This window comes from Cupressus sempervirens, chromosome 8, assembly GCF_028749045.1.
Source record: "Cupressus sempervirens isolate cs-2001-9-10 chromosome 8, ASM2874904v1, whole genome shotgun sequence".
Classification (NCBI taxonomy): domain Eukaryota; kingdom Viridiplantae; phylum Streptophyta; class Pinopsida; order Cupressales; family Cupressaceae; genus Cupressus; species Cupressus sempervirens.
The window spans coordinates 747,361,583-747,380,679 of NC_143125.1; the positions used below are offsets into that span (position 1 = coordinate 747,361,583).

Sequence of the window (19,097 nt, forward strand, 5' to 3'; positions counted from 1 at the left end):
TTTCACATGGTATGCACTTCCAAACCTCCACTTCCAAATGGCGTTTTTCATGGCAGCTTCCTTCTTATTCGGTGAGCTTTGGCGGCAGTTTTTATTTGCTTGGCATCTTCTTCTATGGCGGCTTCGTAATCTGCCGCAACTTTCTCCTTTCATGGAGATCCCATTTGAAACAACTTCCTTGCCTTTTTGTTTCTTGTGAGAGCTTAGTCCTCCAACGGCTTCCTTTCACCTTCTGACAACATTTACCTTCAAACTATCCTATCTCTTAGCGTAGACTCCCTTCAACATGCCTTCTTCTTTGGCATAACCGCTAACTTTCTATATGTGTGGTCTCTTCCTACTGTGGTCTAAGTCAAAAGTTGTGAATGCTACTTCTTTTTTAGCGTGGGGACTCCTTAGTTTGGTGTGGAGATTCCCTGAATGCGTAGGTTCCTCTTCATGTTGCTTGGGGCTCTGACTTCCGTTATACATGTGGCTTCGTGTTTCAGCGTGGACTTTGCCGCGGGTTTCTTTTTCTGTGAGCTCCACGTTTACTCCTCCATAGCCGTGGGGCTCTATTCACCTTGACTGTATGCCATGATGCCTCATTCTCTGATCAGGGACAAAGGATCCATTAGACTGAAAGATGAAATGTTTGTTCCCCTGCTCATGCCATTTGTTTTTCTCTCAACTTCTTTGCCTAGCGTATTTGTTGGCATTGCAATCTCATGTCTTGGAACCTTTGTTTGTGTTTTTAATTGTCGATGCATCTTCTAATCATGACGTCTCCCTCTTTCAAACTGGTGATTTCTCCTTACAGTGTGGACTCTTTGCTTGGAGATGAGACTTCCTTGTTAAAATTGCCAAAGTTGGAGAATCGGCAGGAGATTTAGTCCAGTGGCTTCCACCTTTTGATGCTCTGCCCTTTACGTGGGCTATTACTTGCAGGTCTATAACGTGGATCATTCTTTGTTTTTTCATTGCGAGGGCTTCTCTTTTGGCGTGGAGTGAGATTAACATTTTGCGTAGGTTCCTCACTTTAACACTGGTCTGCCATGCCCTCTACAATTTGATGTGCTCTGTTCTTTAAACCTGCGTGGGATTCCTTTTTCCATGCACATCAATGACAATGTAACCAGATGTTCGCTTTATCAGAGTATACCCATAGGCAGCTGCAGCATAAGCTAGTGCATGCTCATCAGGAGATTCACCTTGATACTCAATCAATCTCACACCTTCTGACGTTTCAGTTATAATGGGCACTACTGTATTACAAGCGGCTAAAGCAAGGAAATAATCATGTGCAAATCTTGTCTCTTGTGTCAAATTATCTTTCTGAAGGAATTGCACAAGTCTGGGATTCACTTTAACCTCCATTTTCACCTTCCAAGTCTCTCCATCATTTACACTTGACAAAATCTCCTCTTCATTCTGCAAAGAAGAATTCTGGTAATTATACTCTGTCAAACTCTTTGAGGTACTGTAATTTGTCCCAGTCTTATCTGAAAAAACATACTTTATTTGTCCAAGGTCCTCATTGATCTTCAGTGTTCGGCATTGGAACTTTGATTTAGAAACATTTATCATACATCTTTTTATCCCTAATCATGAAATAAGCCTGTCCCAAACGGACCAGCTCCATGGATATATACAAAGAAATGGGTATCATTATCTAAAATATTATCACTGTCGACAACATTGCAATGACTACCTCTCCTCCTATACCATTGAGTAGCACTAATAAAACATATACCGTCTTCTATAAACCAGACATATATCATTTCATTGCTCCGCTGCTACAAGGCATCTAAGGTTTTGTGTCTAAAAGTCTCTATATTCATTGAATTCAATTTCAATAAAATACTTCATTGCCGCCCTCACTGAAATGAACCATATATCATTGAGCATATATTTCCATCCCTCATTTTATTTTCTATAATAATGTATTAAGATAAGTTTGAAACATTGTTGCATCTTTTGAACACCCCAAATCCCAACATCTTATCAATTTGGTGAAAATTAGTTGGGCCCCAAAGTGGGTCCGGTTTATAAAAAAATTCGTTTCTGAACAACAGAACTACAAAATTGATCCATTAACCATCTCATATTGATTAGAAACAAGTTCAGTCACCGAACCGTCAATTAAAGATCACTTTACCATTAATTTGTAACTTGTCGACTTTGTGCCAAGAGGTCCTTTGACTGGCCTTAGAAACTGATCAGAACACTTGATCGGGCTCTGAAAACCGGCACATTGATTCTTTGATTTGCATACTTGCACCTTGTCGAATCTTGTCTCATGATGAATTCGGGGTCAAAAGATATTGATCGTCAAAGTTGCCTTCTTAGAACTGCTTGCAAGAAAACATGTCAGAAAACCATAAATTGCATTTGGATTTGGCTTCAAAAACTGGGTAAACGGATACTTGGGGAAACGAAAATTGGGATGTTGGTTCATTGTCATGAGGAGAATATGAATCTGCGATTTGGGCTCATAACGAATAACTAGGTGGAAATGGCGAGCGGTCAAAGTGGGCTACTCAGATTTTGCAGACTGGAAACAATGTCAGAAAAGTGTTCTTTGCAAATGGAATGGACCTGGAAAAGTAAGAAGACGGATTCGTCAAAATTTGCAAACTGACACACTTGGAGTAATTTCGGAGTACAACATAGTGGTAAAATCCTATCAATCTGACCTACCACGAATTTCAAGTTATGACATCCCAAACAGGGGTTCTGACAAATCTGCCTTTCTTGACACTAGTAAAAAGTCAGAAATTGCATTTGGAATCGCGTTTGAAAACTGATCAAATGGATTTGTCATAAGCTCAAACTTGAAAGGTAACAAGTTTCTGACCATTGCAATGCAACGCAAAAGGACCAACATTATGGTCAACTGGGTCAAAGTTATAACAAGTCAAACAAGGCTTTGTAGAATTCTGAACAATTCACATCAGCATGACAACATTAAAAGACCAACTTTGAGGGATTCAAAACCTAGTCAAATGGACTCAAAACGACTCAAAATCTAAAACATAGGTTCTCTGGTATGGACACTAAATACTCCCAAAGCGGCAAGTCATGAAACATCACTGGGTGCGAGATATTCAATTGCAAACACAAGCTCTTGTCGCTGTTTGACACTTGGTGAAAATGGAGAATTGACAAATGCTCAAAATGGGACTTCACGAAATGGCTCAGATCGACAATTTAACTTCATGAAACACTTAGACGCACTAAATGAAAGCTGTTAGAAACATTAAACACCTCACGAGACTCAAAGGTATAGCCGGGAACACATGCATTTGAAAGTGCTTAAGGACTTGATTTTTTTCAAAGGTGCTCAAAATTAGGGTTGTGATTTTGAGTGCCAACAGAGAACTCCGAAATTTTTTGCCAAGGCGATCAAGAAAAAGGTGGTCCCCAAAAATTTTGAGGTGATGATGTGAAAACTTAACAACATGTTTCTCTGGTAAAATTCTTAGTGAAAGGTTGTTAGAAACAATAGTTCACCAAGATAACGGGAGGAGGGGGGGGGGGGGGGTTGAATAAGTTATCCAATAATTAAAATATTTATCAACCTTAAACAATTTTTTCCATTCAACCAAAATAAACAGTAACCATAACAAGATGCACATAACAATTACACCAGATATGTTAACTAGGGAAACCCTTGATTAGAGCCAAAACCCCGGTGGAAATGATGCCCACAAGATGTATTAATATAAATATTCCTTGTTAGAGGATGGACTCTGTTAGGAGTCTATTACAAAATTTAGTACACATGAGTCCTTGTTAGGAGACTTTGAATCTTTGTTAGAAGATTCTAATGCTATTAGGAGTTGTACCAACACTGTTAGGAGTTGTAGAAAACAGAAGGACCCGGAATAATTGTGTTCTGTACCTTAACTTCTTTCCTCTGTCCTGTCAACTGGACCAATCATTGTTAGACCTTGTAGATTAGGTCACGAACCTTGTAGATTAGGGTTGAATAAGTTATCCAATAATTAAAATATTTATCAACCTTAAACAATTTTTTCCATTCAACCAAAATAAATAGTAACCATAACAAGATGCACATAACAATTACACCAGATATGTTAACTAGGGAAACCCTTGATTAGAGCCAAAACCCCGGTGGAAATGATGCCCACAAGATGTATTAATATATATATTCCTTGTTAGAGGATGGACTCTGTTAGACCTTGTAGATTAGGTCACGAACCTCTGATCCAAGTATCTAACTCGGATCACACATTAAAACCTCGGCAATGAAGTTTCCTTCACTTCCTCTCTACACTGCTTAACTTCACATTCCATTCTTTAACCATTCACACTCATCCATACATCATTCATGATAAATGAAAATGTCCTTCCTTTATACCAAATCCATAAAACAATTCCTTGAGTCGACTGTTACACCTTCTCAATTAATTATTATAGGACCACATTAAGAACATGTTACACTTAGCGATAACATTAATCTTTCTCCTTGCAGCTTGAATAACTTTCCATACATTATGACGAGCGAGCTTGTCCATGTCATCACCAACATGTCTTCTTCACATTTGTAACTTCGGCTTCTCAAAATAGTAACTTTGCTAAGAGATATAACAAGTTTACTAGAACATGCCTCTATAAACTCTATCTCAGAATAGTCTTCACCGAAACTTGTATAACTTCTTCCACACTTAATATCTTATGCTTCCGAGGTTACCGTCATATACTTGACACATTATAATCTCTCTTTAACCTCGCTACTAAAAGTACTCAACAATCTGTCCGTACCAACTTGATCTTTCCGTTGTTCTTCTGTTAGATACCGCAGAAAACTACTATGTTGACATCAATGACAAACATAGTCATGAATTTAACATATCATCATGATAATGATCTAATCATGTTTCTACAATACTCCCCCATAGGAGTATCACCAACATTCATGCTTCCAACAATCTCCCCCTTGGACATTGATGGCAACATAGATGAAAAACATCTAGTTCCACGAATAATAACTGTAAAAGACTGTTAGCCTTTCTTTTCAAATCCTCGTCATCAATCATTTTCAAATCCTCTTCATCAATTCTTTTCAAATCCTCTTCACCAATCATTCTCCCATTCTATACTTCTCCCAAATTGTTTTCTTCTCCCTTCAATGTACTCAAATTGTTTTTCATGCTAAATTTCTCCCCCATTGACATCAATATCAATGGTTTCAGCAACCATCAAACTATACAACAACTATTTCTGACTAGCTCAAGTGTCCAAAGAAATTGTTTAAAAACAATATCCAACAAGAGTCCTAGATGACTCTGTCCATCACAGATACTCCCCCACATAGGAAGCATCAACATTCAGTCCAAACAAACAATAGTGCTTTGTTACATTGGACTGATGAATTCTTGCATCTTCTACTCTGATGTAGGAAGGGGCATAATCCCTAGCATACCTCACAAATACTCAAAAGTCTCTCTGGGAAGAGTCTTAGTGAAAACATCTACAATCTACTCTTTAGTGCTCACATACTCTAATCTAATTTCCTTTTCTACAACTTTTTCTCTCAACATGTAATACTTGATAGAGATGTGCTTGGTCTTAGAATGCAACACTGGATTCTTAGATATATTTATTGTGTTTGTATTATCACAATGTATGACAATAGGCTCACTAAATTCTATCCTTATATCCTTCAGCATCTGCTTCATCCAAACAACTTGATTACAATTGTTTGCTGCTACAACATATTCTGCTTCTTTTGTACTTTGTGAGGTACAATCCTTTTTCTTGCTTAGCCAAGAAACCAATCTTCTTCCAAGAAAGAAGGCTCCACCACTAGTGCTTTTTCTATCATCCATACTGGTTGCCCAATCAGCATTAGTATAAGCTCATAGAGTGAAATCATTAGATTTATCATACCACAATCCAAACTTAGGTGTTCCTTTCAAGTATCTAAATATCCTTTTGACTGTTGCATAATGTGCTTCTTTGGGATCAGCTTGGAATCTTGCAACAATTCCAACTACATTTGCTATATCCGGCCTTGTGTGAGTTAGATATTGCAAATCTCCGATCATAGATCTGTTTCTTTTGCTCAACAACAGGTGTCTTAGCCTTTGTAAATAACATGTGTCTAGTTACCATTGGTGTTCGAATAGTTTTACATGTTTCCAAACCAAATCATTTTAGTAAATCTTTCAAATACATAGTCTGAGAAATAAAGATTCCTTCTTTATTCTGCACAATCTATCTTAGAAAATATTTCATTTTTCTTATCATACTCATTTCTTCTGAAACTTCTCACTTTCATCATTATTTCTTCCAAATATAATATCATCAACAAATATTACCAAGATCGTTAATCCATCATCAATTTCTTTCCAATAGAGATTACTATCTGTCATACCTTTGCTATATCCAAGCCTTGTCAAATGCTTGTCTAACCTTACATACCAAGTTTTGGGTTCTTGCTTCAATCCATACAATGCTTTCTTCAATCTGCATATTGTGTCCTTATCATCTGTTAGAGGACAACCTTCAGGCTATTCAATGTATACCTCTTCTTCAAGTTCTCCATTCAGAAATGATGACTTGACATCCATCTGATATACTTTGAATTTCTTATATGCTGCATATGCTAAGAATATCCTTACTGCTTCTATTCTTGCCATAGGAGCATAGGTCTCATCATAGTCTATTCCTTCTTGCTGTGAGTAACCTTTATGTACAAATCTTGCCTTGTTCCTTACAATTTCGCCTTGTTCATTCATCTTGTTCCTGAATACCCATTTAGTTCCTATCACACTCTTATCTACTGATCTGGGGACCAATTCCCATGTCACATTCTTTACTATCTGATCTAATTCCTCTTTCATAGCTTACTTCTAGTAGTCATCTTTACATGCTTCATCTGCATTCTTAGGTTTAACTTGAGATATCAAACATAGTTCATTGATTTTGCTTCTTGTCATCGCATCTTTATCTCTGCCTTCGATGATCTGCTTGGGTGGATGATTCTGTCATATTTTTACCCGAAGTAGGAGTTGTTATCTCAACTCTTGGTTTTGCTGAAGCTTCCAAGCTTTGTTCTTGCCTTAGCCCTCTTTCATTCTGCAAATCATTGTTAGTCTCAAGGAATACTTCATCATTCCTTGGTTTAGTAACAATATCATCATCTGAATTGTAATCAACTATTCTTTCTTGATTCCTAAATTTCTCATCAACTCTCACATTTGCATTTTTCATAATAGTCTTAGTTCTCAAATTATAACATCTCTAAGCCTTTCTTTTCAATAAATTGTTAAGCCTTGCTTTTCAATGAATATGCAAGAAACATACCTTCATCACTTCTAGCATCAAACTTACCAATATCATCATCTCTTTTGATATAACACTTATTGCCAAAACTTCTGAAATACTTAATTGTAGGTGCGTGACCAAACCAAAGTTCATAGGGTGTCTTGATTTTGTCTTTCCTGACCTGCACTCTGTTCATAGTGTAGACTATTGTATTCATAGCTTCTCTTCAAAACATCTTGGATACATCATTCTCAGCTAACATAGCTCTTGCTACTTCTGTTATTGACCTATTTCTTCTTTCTGCTATACCATTTTGTTTAGTTATCGTCAACCCAACTCTTTCTTTTGCTCTGGGATTAGATCTCTGTTCTTCAATCTGATTCCTATTTTGCAAATTATTGTTAATGATAACTTTCACATTTTCATGGTTAGTCTCTGAATCAACAAAAGTTACCAAAGCTATGTCTTCTAGTACTTCCTTTTCTTTAACCATTTTAAGCTCATTATCACAATCTTTCAAGAATCTTTCCATACTTTCTTTAAATTCCTCATCTTCAATAGAAATCAAACTCTTTCTAGATTTCCTTATTCTTTTGGGCATTTAGATGAAAAATGACCAAAGTCATTACATGTCCAACAAGAAAAAATTTCCATACCTCCTTTTTCTTTTTTTATAACCAGATCAATGCCTTTCTTGATCTTTATGTCTTCTTCGAATAACTCGCCAAGAGTCTCTATCTTTTGTGTCGAAATCTCGACTATTTGACTTAGGACTATCTTTGCTCACCATGATCTCCCAAAGCTGTTAAGCTTTATCTTCAAGGACCTCATGCTTTGATACCAATTATTAGAAACAATAGTCCACCAAAATAATTGAGAGGGGGAGGGGGTGAATCAGTTATCCAATAATTAAAACATTTATCAACCTTATCTATATAACCAAAGTAAATAGTAACCATAACAAGATGCACATAAACAATTACACCAACTATGTTAACTAGGGAAACCCTTGATCAGAGGGAATACCCCGGTGGGAATGATGCTAATAAGATGATGTACTAATATAAATATTCCTTGCTAGAGGATGGACCCTGTCAGGAGTCTATTACAACATTTAGTACATATGAGTCCCTTTTAGGAGACTTTGAATCCTTGTTAGAAGATTCCAACCTTGTCAGGAGTTGTAGAAGACAGAAGAATCCACTGTCCAAATAGCTTCTGGGGCAAGACCACTGAACTCACTGCCCAACTGATCTCTCAACTATTCCTTAAGGAATAATTGCATGTACCATACTTTAACTTCTTTTCTTTGTCCTGTCAACTAGACAAATCACTGTCAGCCTTGTAGACCACGTCACGAACCTCAGATCCAAGTATCTAACTTTGGATCACACAATAAAACCTCGGTAATGAAGTTTCCTTCACTTCCGCTCTGCACTGCTTAACTTCGAATTCCACTCGTCAATCATTCGCATTCATCCATACATACTTCATTCATGATAAAGGAAAATGTCCTTCCTTTATATCGAAATCATAAGACAATTCCCTGAGTTGGCTGTTACACCTTCTCAATTAATTATTATAGGACCACATTAAGAACACGTTACACTTAGCGATAGTATTCATCTTTCGCCTTGTAGCTTGAATAACTTTCTGTACACGTAACATTATGATGAATGAGCTTGTCCACGTCATCACCAACATGTCTTCTTCACATCTGTAACTTTGGCTTCTTAGAATAATAACTCTGCTAAGAGATATAATGAGTTTACCAGAATATGCCTTTGTAAACTCTATCTCAGAACAGTCTTTGCCAAAACTTGCATAGCTTCTTCTAGACTTAAGACATAACTTCTTCCTCACTACTGAAAGTACTCAACGATCTGTCCGTACCAACTTGATCTTTCCGTTGTTCTTTTGTTAGATACCATAGAAAACTATTATGTTGACATCAATGACAAATATAGTCATCAATGTAACATATCATCATGATAATGATCTAATCATATTTCTACAATACCCCTCCATAGGAATATCATCAACATTCATGCTTCCAACAAAGGTATCACTAGCTCAATCATCTATGCTCTCTGCTTGAATGACGGTGTCAAGGTTTTCAAGATCTTCCAAATAATCTCATTTTCATTTGTAGGTCCATTACAAGACTTAATTCCTACAACATTTTTTGATATTCTACCAATATAGCTTCTTATAGTTTCATCTTCCATCATCTTAGCATCTTGAAACAAACATATCCAATTTTGTAATCTGATTCTCTTAGCATGCACATCACCTTCAAAGGTAGATTTTAAAGCTTTCCAAATTGCATGAGATGTTTTTAAAGATTTTACCTGACTATATTCATTCACAGAAATAGTTGACAATAATGCTTCTTTGGCAAGCATATTGCACATAAGTAGATCTCTTTCAACTTCATTGCATTCTTCAAGTTTTCTTTCTTTCACAATCTTCTTTCCATTCTTTGTCATCAGCCAATATCTTGAACCCATCAATAGAAAATGAGTCTTCATATTCTCTTTCCAAATGTCATAGTTAACTCCATCAAACTTAGAACTTTCTTTTCTACAAATGACCCACTATTGTTCTCATTAAGTTGTTAAGCTTTTCCTTCAAGGACTTGACGCTATGGTACTAATTGTTAGAAAGTAAAGTCCACCAAGATAACTAAGAGGAGGAAGGGGGTGAATCAATTATCAGATCAATATAACTTTTATCAACATTATTAAAACTTAAGCATGTGAACAATATAATCAGCAACGATAAGAAGATACACATACACTAACACCAGATATGTTAACTAGGGAACCCCTTGATCAGAGGGAAAACCCCGGTGGGGATGGTACTCACAAAATGATGTACTAATATAAAAGTTCCTTGTAAGAGGATGGACTCTGTTAGGAGCCAATGAAATACATTCAGTACATATCAGTCCCTGTTAGGAGATTCCAACCTTATTCAGAGTTGTAAAAGGCAGATGGACCCACTATCCAAAGAGCTTCAAGGGCAAGACCACCGAACTCACTGTTCAATTGGTCTTTGTACTATTCCTTGCAGAATAGTAGAAATGAAATAACTTGAACTCCTTCTTTGTCCTCTTGACTGGACCAAACCTCTTTATATTTCAATACCAGATCTTCGAACTCACATCACACTGATCCCTTTGATAGCTTACACGTATTTACCAACTTTACATATTACTTGCACAATTAGCACTTGCACAACTTATACACATTTGCATACATACTCGCCACAAGGAAAATAACCTTCCTAAATACCATATCCTCAAAATAATTCTTTGAGTCGGCCTTGAGGCTTTCCCATTGAATTATAATAGGACCTTATTAAGACATTACAAAACATTACATCTTTTTGCAATTACAAAACACTGTCGACTCATAGTAAATACAACTTCTCACATGTGCGACATCTGACCTTGTGCACTCATTGACGTCATAATCGGGCTGTGTACTATCACTGGCTAACTTCGCTCACCACAGTTTTATCCCTATTAAGAGATACAATCCAAACATTAGAAACCACTTCTCAGGTACTCTATTTGCATATTGTCCTTTGTAACTTCTCAATAACTCTTGCATGTCTTTGACTCTCTGCATGCGCACTTGACCATGACATCATGACACAATGTAGAACATATCCTTAACTGTGCTTGATCTCATCATCAATACATAGTTTGTATGACCTTGTTCTCTATCTACTACTCTGCAAATCTTTACAAAAACGATATTATGTCGACACCAATGACAAAAATAGTCATGAATGCAACATGTCAATCATGCTAACAAACTCTCCCCAAAAGAATACCATCAACATTAATGCTAACAAAGTTAAGCATAGAGAAAGAGAGAAGGCATTATGTGGAACTGAACAATACATTCTATACTGATAACTATTTCATGTGGGAAAATTATAATACATAATTTGTTCTAGTTCACATGGAAGAATTAATCACACTGCTTGAATGTTTCCTTCATGTTTTGCATACAATAATAATATTTATCATTTGTTGTTTGGATAAATGTCTTGGTTAACATAGATACTGATAAATGAGCATGTTTATATTTTTTCCTTCTGTGGCGGGCATGCTGTGGTATAATTATTTACTTTATTTTTTATCCTAACATTCATTTTGATGGAAGAACAGGAGAATGATCGGAAACAAAGAGAAAGTGAGGAAGTACACCTGCTTAGAAATATAAAGGTCTGATTCAAATGCCTGATATCCATATCTTTTGTTTATAAATAGCTATTATGATGATAGCAATTTAAGCTATTAAAGAAATTTGCCCTTGGCAGTTCCAGTAAGATGGTCAGGTTGTATATCATGCTAATTAATGAATACAAATTAGAAAGAATTTATAATTAGATCTTGCATCCAAAAAAATAACATCTGATAATAATACCACCATTTCTAATGGAACTATTTAATTGTGGCGACACTAGCATCCTAGCTAGTTTACATGCTTTTACAGTATGTGCCTATGTGCAAGAAAGTAAAGTTAAATGAAGGCCCATATTTAAATAAAACGGGTATAAGATAGTTTATTAATAATTATATGCTCCTAGTTTTGTTTACATATGATGGGCATGCTTTGATATAATTATTTATTTGATTTTTATGCTAACATTCATTTTGATGCAAGAGCAGGAGAATGATTGGATACAGACAGAGGGAGAGGAAGTTAATTTTCTTACAAATATAAAGGTCTGATTGAGAAGCCATTTAGATGCCTTCATATCTACATCTTTTATTTATAAATTCTTATCATGATAATAATGATTGAAGCTATTAAAGAAATCTGCATTTGACAGGTACAGTAGTGATGATCAGGTGGTATATGATGCTTATCCATGAATGCAAATTGAGAAGAATGAATATTTTTATCGACATTACATCTAATAAAATATTCCTACCATTTCTTATGGAACAATATGTCGTGATGATGCTTGCATTTTTCCTAGTTAGTTTGCACACCATAATGATATTTGTGTTTATAGTAAGAACATACATTTGACGAAGGTTCATATTCACATGAAGATTGGTATAAAATAATATAGTTGTAAATGAGTATATCTCTTTGTTTTGTTTATGTATGATGGGTATGCTTTCCTATAATCATTTATTCTATATGTGTACTAACTTGCAGGATACAATGGAAGAACAAGAGAATGATTTGAAACGGAGGCAGCGAAGGGAAGTTTCACCATATACAAATATAAAGGTCTATCTCAAAGACCTTTGTATCCATTTCTCTTTATATAACATGATGTTAGCATCATTCATTTATGAACATATAAGATATCTATCATTAAAATTTGGTAACAATGGTGCAGGTGGTGTGTGACAGCCATCTACAAACACAAATTGGAAAGGATGTAATTTTTGATCTTGTTGATTTTGACAATGTTAAGCCCGTTATCTTTGAAAATAGTGTGCCACTCTCACAAATCAAGGTGAACTCAGTTTTGCAAATATATATATATAGTTTGGAGTTTATTTTACGTACATATTCAATTTTTTCGCAAGAGCTTGTTAACATCTTTTTTGCTGTTTTGAGCTATGTAGGATCATTTTTCCAAGGAATTTTTAATTCCTATCAACTGTCAGAGAATTTGGATTTGGTCTAAAAGGAAAAACAACACTTGGCGTCCAAGAAAAGCATTAACCTCTGTGGATGAAGAATTAACTGTAAGGAAATCTCTTTAATTGAAAGTTTTGAAGAATAGGCTGCTGCAGAATAGCAATCTAAAGTAATATATTGAGACACTAATTGATATAAGCAGATTGGGGATCTCAAACATTATAATGGTGGCTTTGAAGTAAGACTCTTCTTGGAGAAACAAATTGCTCAGGTATTTTTCAAGACTTTTATAAGCTACCTGATTTTGACAATGGGTGTTGATCAGTTTCAGTAATTCGGCATTTATATTGGAGATCAAATGGATTTTTCATACATGATGTAAATTTGGTTTTCATTCATCTGCCTTCCCTGTAAATTTGACTATTTGAGTCCCTAACCAGAGACCTCACTCATGTCGAGTTGTAATGATCCTACTGAAAGCTTCAACCATAATAGATTATAATAAACAATGAATGAGGTAAAGGGTCACCTTGTCTCACTCTTTGGGAGAATTAGAAGAAAATGGGAGTACCATTAATTATAACTGGAAAAAAAGCTCCAGCAATGCAAGTGTTGATCCGTTTACACCATTTATCCGAGAAGCCAAATTTCTGTAAAACCTTGAAGAGGAAAGCCCGGTTGGGACTGTCATAAGCCTTCATCATGTCTAATTTGATAAAGAAGGCGGGGGACTGATTTTCATTAACAGAGTGAAGAGCTTCATGAGCCCCTAGTGCTTCTTCCATTGTATCTTTACCAAGAAAGAAGCCCCCTTGTTCAAGCGAAATGATTTTGGCAAGGATAGGTTGTAGATTCAAGTAAATGGCTTTGGTGAAGACCATGTAGATGGTGTTGCAAAGTAAAATAGGTCTGAAACCTCTAAAAATTTGAGGGTAAATACCTCGGGAATAATGGCAATGCTTGTACTGTTAAAATTTCTACACATGACAGAATTTCGCTAGCACATGCATGATAGCGAGCATCTCCTTATCATAGGTGGAGTAATGTCTCTCATTACCTCTCATCTTCCTACTCTTGTAGGCTATAGGATGGAATTTCTGCATAAGAACCAAACCAATACCCTCTCCTGATGCATCACACTAGTCACACTAGTACAAAGGGCCAAGAGAAATCTGGAAGGGCTAAAATTGGGCAAGTGCTCTTAACTTGATAAGTCTTTCAAACACAACCTGTGCCTCCTTGAACCACCTGAAATCCCCCTTCCAAGAGAGATCGTTAATGGAGTTGTAAGCTGTGAATATCCCTTAAAAAGCCTCCTATTATATGCACATAAACCAAGGAATCCATGTAGCTATGTAATGAACTTGTGTGGTGGCCAACCATGATTCTCTTGAAACTTCTCTTATTGTACTTGTACACCATTCTACCCAATCACATGTCCCAAGTATAGAATCTCTATAAGTCCAAACTTACATTCGGATATCTTGACGAACAGACATTGAGCCTTCATAATATGAAGCACCTCATCCAAATGTCTCATGTGATCTTCAGATGATCTATTGTATGCCAAAATGTCAAAAAAATAATAGTACCAACATCCGCAACTGCCTCTTAAAGATATGATTCATGCATGACTAGAAAGTGATAGGTGTGTCAGTGATTAAATCTAAAGGCATTTTTATGTATATCCTCCTCTCCAACCCAGCTATGATGGTATCCTGAACGAAGATCAATATTCAAAAAGAAGACTGTGCCATGTAGCTCATCTAATAGGTCATCTATGTGCATAATCAAATACCTGTTCTTGATTGTCTTATTACTAAGTGCATGATAGTCAATACACATGCGCAGAGTACCATTCTTCTTCACTAACACCATGGAAAAAGAAAAGGGACTAGAACTAGGCCTGATATGCCCCATGTCCAATAACTCTCACATAGTCTTCTCCATCTCATCCTTAAACTTTGTAGGAAGATGATAAGGTGCAGTGGTCATTGACATGGTGCCCTTATCAAGTTTTATCATGTGCTCAAAACCACGATCCGATGGTACCCCAAGAGGAATGCCACCAAAAAGTAGGTTGTGCTTATCCAAAAATTCTCTAAACATCAACATGAAAATACTGGTCATTCTATGAGGTGGGTGACTTAGACATAATGAAGTATTGTACCACCCAAGCCACATCTCTATGTCTGAAAATATTTTGCATCTTATGAGATGAAACCACTGTTGGTCCTTCATCTCAAAGTGCCTCAAGCACAACCTTCCAACCATTTTCCATAAACTCAAGTTGTATCCTCCTCAAATCCTACACATCTCCCCAAGGAATGCAACCACTGAATTCCCAAAACTTTGTGTTCCTCTCTAAGTCCCACTACATAAAATTCATTTGTAAAAGTGTAATATCCCATCTAACTACTCAACTATGGAACACTCCTAATGCTTCATAAGATAAAATCATTCACCACTGTTATACTAAATTCCGGAAAATCCTTTACATGTAAGCCTTGCCTTGCAAGCAATCCCTCATCTATGAAGCTATATGTAGCTCCAGTATCTACTAAACAGTTTACGTATTGTTCCTTGATCATGCGCTTAAGATGAAAATGATGGATCTTAGGAACTCCTGGAATAGTGGCAATAGTACCTTTTATCACCTTTGTAACTTCATCATCACCAGGCTCTACCTATTGTACCTCCTTCTCATCCTTTGCACCATTGTCCTCAAAACTTGTATGTTGTACGTGCTCATCATCCACATCAGAGGTGATCTGAATAAGGCATGCCTTTCCAAAGGCATCTGTGACCTGAATCCCCTAGCTCCCTACAAGTGAAACATAACTTCCTCCCGAACTCATTTTGGGACTCCTAATCTAATTTGGGAGGTGGAGGTGGTGCATCTTTGCGCTAAGTAAAAGCCTTCTAGAAAGGATTTGAGATCTTGAATAGTTTCTTATCTTGAAGATAAGAAGATGGGGGTAGTGATGTATCAAGTCTAGTATAATTTGAGGTCCTTGGCCTAAAAGCTCGGATCAAACCCCTAAGTTTCTCCTACAGCCCCTCTATACAAAGTATTATAACATGCCTCTAAGGCATTTCAGGTACCATTGCTGCTACATTTTGAAACACATTAATATATATCTCCGCATGATTTGTTTACTGACCCCTGTAATACAACTCCAAATTCTTCCTATCAAAACTAGCAATAAGCCTCTTTGTGGAATTTGCATAAGAGTGTACAAGGCCATGATTCTATGTCACCAAGCTGTGGTGCCACCAATCATAAGCAATCCCCTCTGTGTAGTGCAGAAAACTGAATCGCCTTTCTTTAGCATAGGCTTAAGTGATAAGTAGATGTCGAACTTGTGCATCCAAGCTTGTGCACTAATACTCGCATTGCCATCAAATACAGCCAAAGTGAGGTTTCTAGTAGCTTGCTTGAGGCCATTGTTCTGCTGCTTCCTTGGACCCTTTTCCAAGGCATCTATGACCTGAATCCCCTAGCTCCCTACAAGTGAAACATAACTTCCTCCTGAACTCATTTTGGGCTCCTGATCTAATCTGGGAGGTGGAGGCGGTGCATCTTTGCACTGAGTAAAAGCGAATAGTTTCTTATCTTGAAGATAAGAAGACAGGGGTAGTGATGTATCATGTCTATTATAATTTGAGGCCCTTGGCCTAAAAGCTCAGACCAAACCCCTAAGTTTCTCCTACAATCCCTCTGTAGAAAGTATCATAACATGCCTCTGAGGCATTTTGGATACCATCGCTGCCACATGTTGAAACACATTAATATATATCTCCGCATGACTTGTCTACTGACCCCTGTAATACAACTCCAAATTCTTCCTATCAAAACTAGCAATAAGCCCCTTTGTGAAATTTGCATACGAGTGTACAAGGCCATGATTCTATGTCACCAAGCTGCGATATCACCAATCATAAAAAACCCCCTCTATGTGTAGTATGGAAAACTGAATCGCCTTTCTTTATCATAGGCTTAAGTGATAAATAGATGTCGAACTTGTGCATCCAAGCTCGTGCACTAATACTCCCATTGCCATCAAATACAACCAAAGTGAGCTTTCTCGTAGCTTGCTTGAGGCCATTGTTTTGCTGCTTCCTTGGATCGTTTTCTTCCTTGAATCCCATAGTACACTTGCGCTGAGCACACTATGAGACAATGAAAATACCTCCCTAACCTCTGTTGGAAGAACCCTCCAATCATCTGTGGCTGGTAAAATGGTCTCCTGAAATCCCACTTCCTCCAATGGGTCTGCATGTGCCTATTCTTCTCTAGGAGGGAAGTGTGAATCCAATGGCCTATCTATAGTACATGTGTGTGTCTATTTCCATCTGAGGGATCCCAAAGCACTGCCACCCTGAAGATCATTCATGTTTGTTGGATTTCCTGTACCCAATTCCAAGTATGCCTATGCTATCCTAGAGTTTAATATCAGTGAGCCCCTATTCTGCCAAGATGCATAGAAGTGTTCACCAATCCCACAGGCTGGCGAAATTACTGCCTTAATACCACAGTCCACTGGAAGATCCCAACTCAATTCTGACATGATTTCTCCAGTTTAAGTGTATTTGTATTTCGTTAAACATTTATCATGTAAGGTCACTATAAACTGATTTCTAAGTTTAAAGCTCAGGTTTGTTGCTTATTTAAGGGATTTTCACATATGCCAAATAAAGGAAACATAAACAATAAACTGCATATAAAGTCAACGAAATCTCTGCCAAATGTCTTCGTTATCATCAAAATCAATTCTGATTATAAAATTTATCAGATCTGAAACAACTCCAAAAGTCCATTCCCAACAAATGATCTACACAAAATCATGGACTAGTTGGACCAATTAACTAATTTTGTAAATTCTGTAAAAGTATTTGTGACTAATCTGCACCCTCAAATACCCTATCGGTTGTTCCTTATGGTTGATGTCAGCTACAGGAAAATAAACACCGCTAACTAGGTTGTACAAGTGACTTAGAATCGATAAATGAGCTCTGATAATTATTTCCCAATCAGCTCTGATCTGTTCTTGCTCCAATGCTACTCTAAACCAATCTGAAACAATGCAGATAGCCTTTCAATCGTTACACAAACTCTGCCTATAGAGGTATGACAATGCCAGGAGGTACAATGAGGACCAAATAATGCTTCAAAGAGTTCGATCTGCAACCCCTTCTCGTTCTTCAGCCCTAAATCAAAACCTTTTACAGGAAAATTGTTGTTTAAATTCTACAAATAGTTGGAAGTGCATATAAAAATCAATTCTATTGGCAATGGAGGAATGCCCAAGCTGAAAAGCTCAAGAGATCTTCGTTCTTGATGCCTGAAACTGCTGGAAACTCAATGGTGAGCTCTCCTTAGACCAGTAGGTAGACATTTTGCATTGTAGATGTGTAAAATGATCTCCTAAAACACTTTAATATCTAGCCCTAGCCCTAATTTCAAATTAGGGTTTCATTCCCCCTTAGAAAATAATTAAACAACTTTATTTTGTTTCACTTCTTTATTGCTTTATCAAAAAGTGATAATAAAGTCACTTTTTATTATTTATTATAAGTGAATATATTATCACTTTATATTATTATTTTATTATAATCCCTGTTTACCATACTGGGTAAAGAAATCAGTGCATACAGACAATGGATCAGAATAGCAGAACTTCTTATATTATTCACATATGCCAAAAGACGTTACATCCAGATGATGATTACAATGATCCCAAAGGGGGTATATATACATCTCAAGGAATCTTCCTGAAGGTGTCCGTTGGCTACATACAACATGTCAGCTACATAATAAGAACCTAACCGATACCAACGTAGAACCTTCTAGATACAAACTTCCTGATACCGACGAGAACCTTCCCGATACACACCCTGTCGGCCGATACTGACGACACACATTCTGATATCGACGACATACATCCTGATACTGATGGCATACATCTTGATACTGACAACATACATCTTGATACTGATAGCATACATCCTGATACCATATTTACTGACGACATCGACCCCCCCAAAAAGAAAAATCATCTCCGGACGACCACACAACAAAACTCAACAACTAACTACATTTATTCATAAAACGACATAGACTTAGACATCATGAACCAGAAGGTTGTGTCTCAGACTGTGAAGACCGGTTGCGTCGAAGCTGATACACTTGATCTGTCC

At 36.8% G+C, this 19,097-nt stretch overlaps 1 protein-coding gene across 1 annotated transcript in view; it reads left to right on the forward strand.

Moving 5' to 3' along the window:
• LOC149544578 (ubiquitin C-terminal hydrolase 13-like) overlaps positions 1-19,097 on the forward strand; it is a 254,280-nt gene that overhangs the window by 134,008 nt on the left and 101,175 nt on the right. The window contains exons 14-19 of the mRNA XM_089795193.1: positions 11,459-11,515; positions 11,963-12,019; positions 12,462-12,536; positions 12,649-12,768; positions 12,881-13,003; positions 13,099-13,167. Of these exons, the coding sequence (XP_089651319.1) occupies positions 11,459-11,515; positions 11,963-12,019; positions 12,462-12,536; positions 12,649-12,768; positions 12,881-13,003; positions 13,099-13,167 (501 nt within the window). The remainder of the gene's footprint in view (positions 1-11,458; positions 11,516-11,962; positions 12,020-12,461; positions 12,537-12,648; positions 12,769-12,880; positions 13,004-13,098; positions 13,168-19,097) is intronic.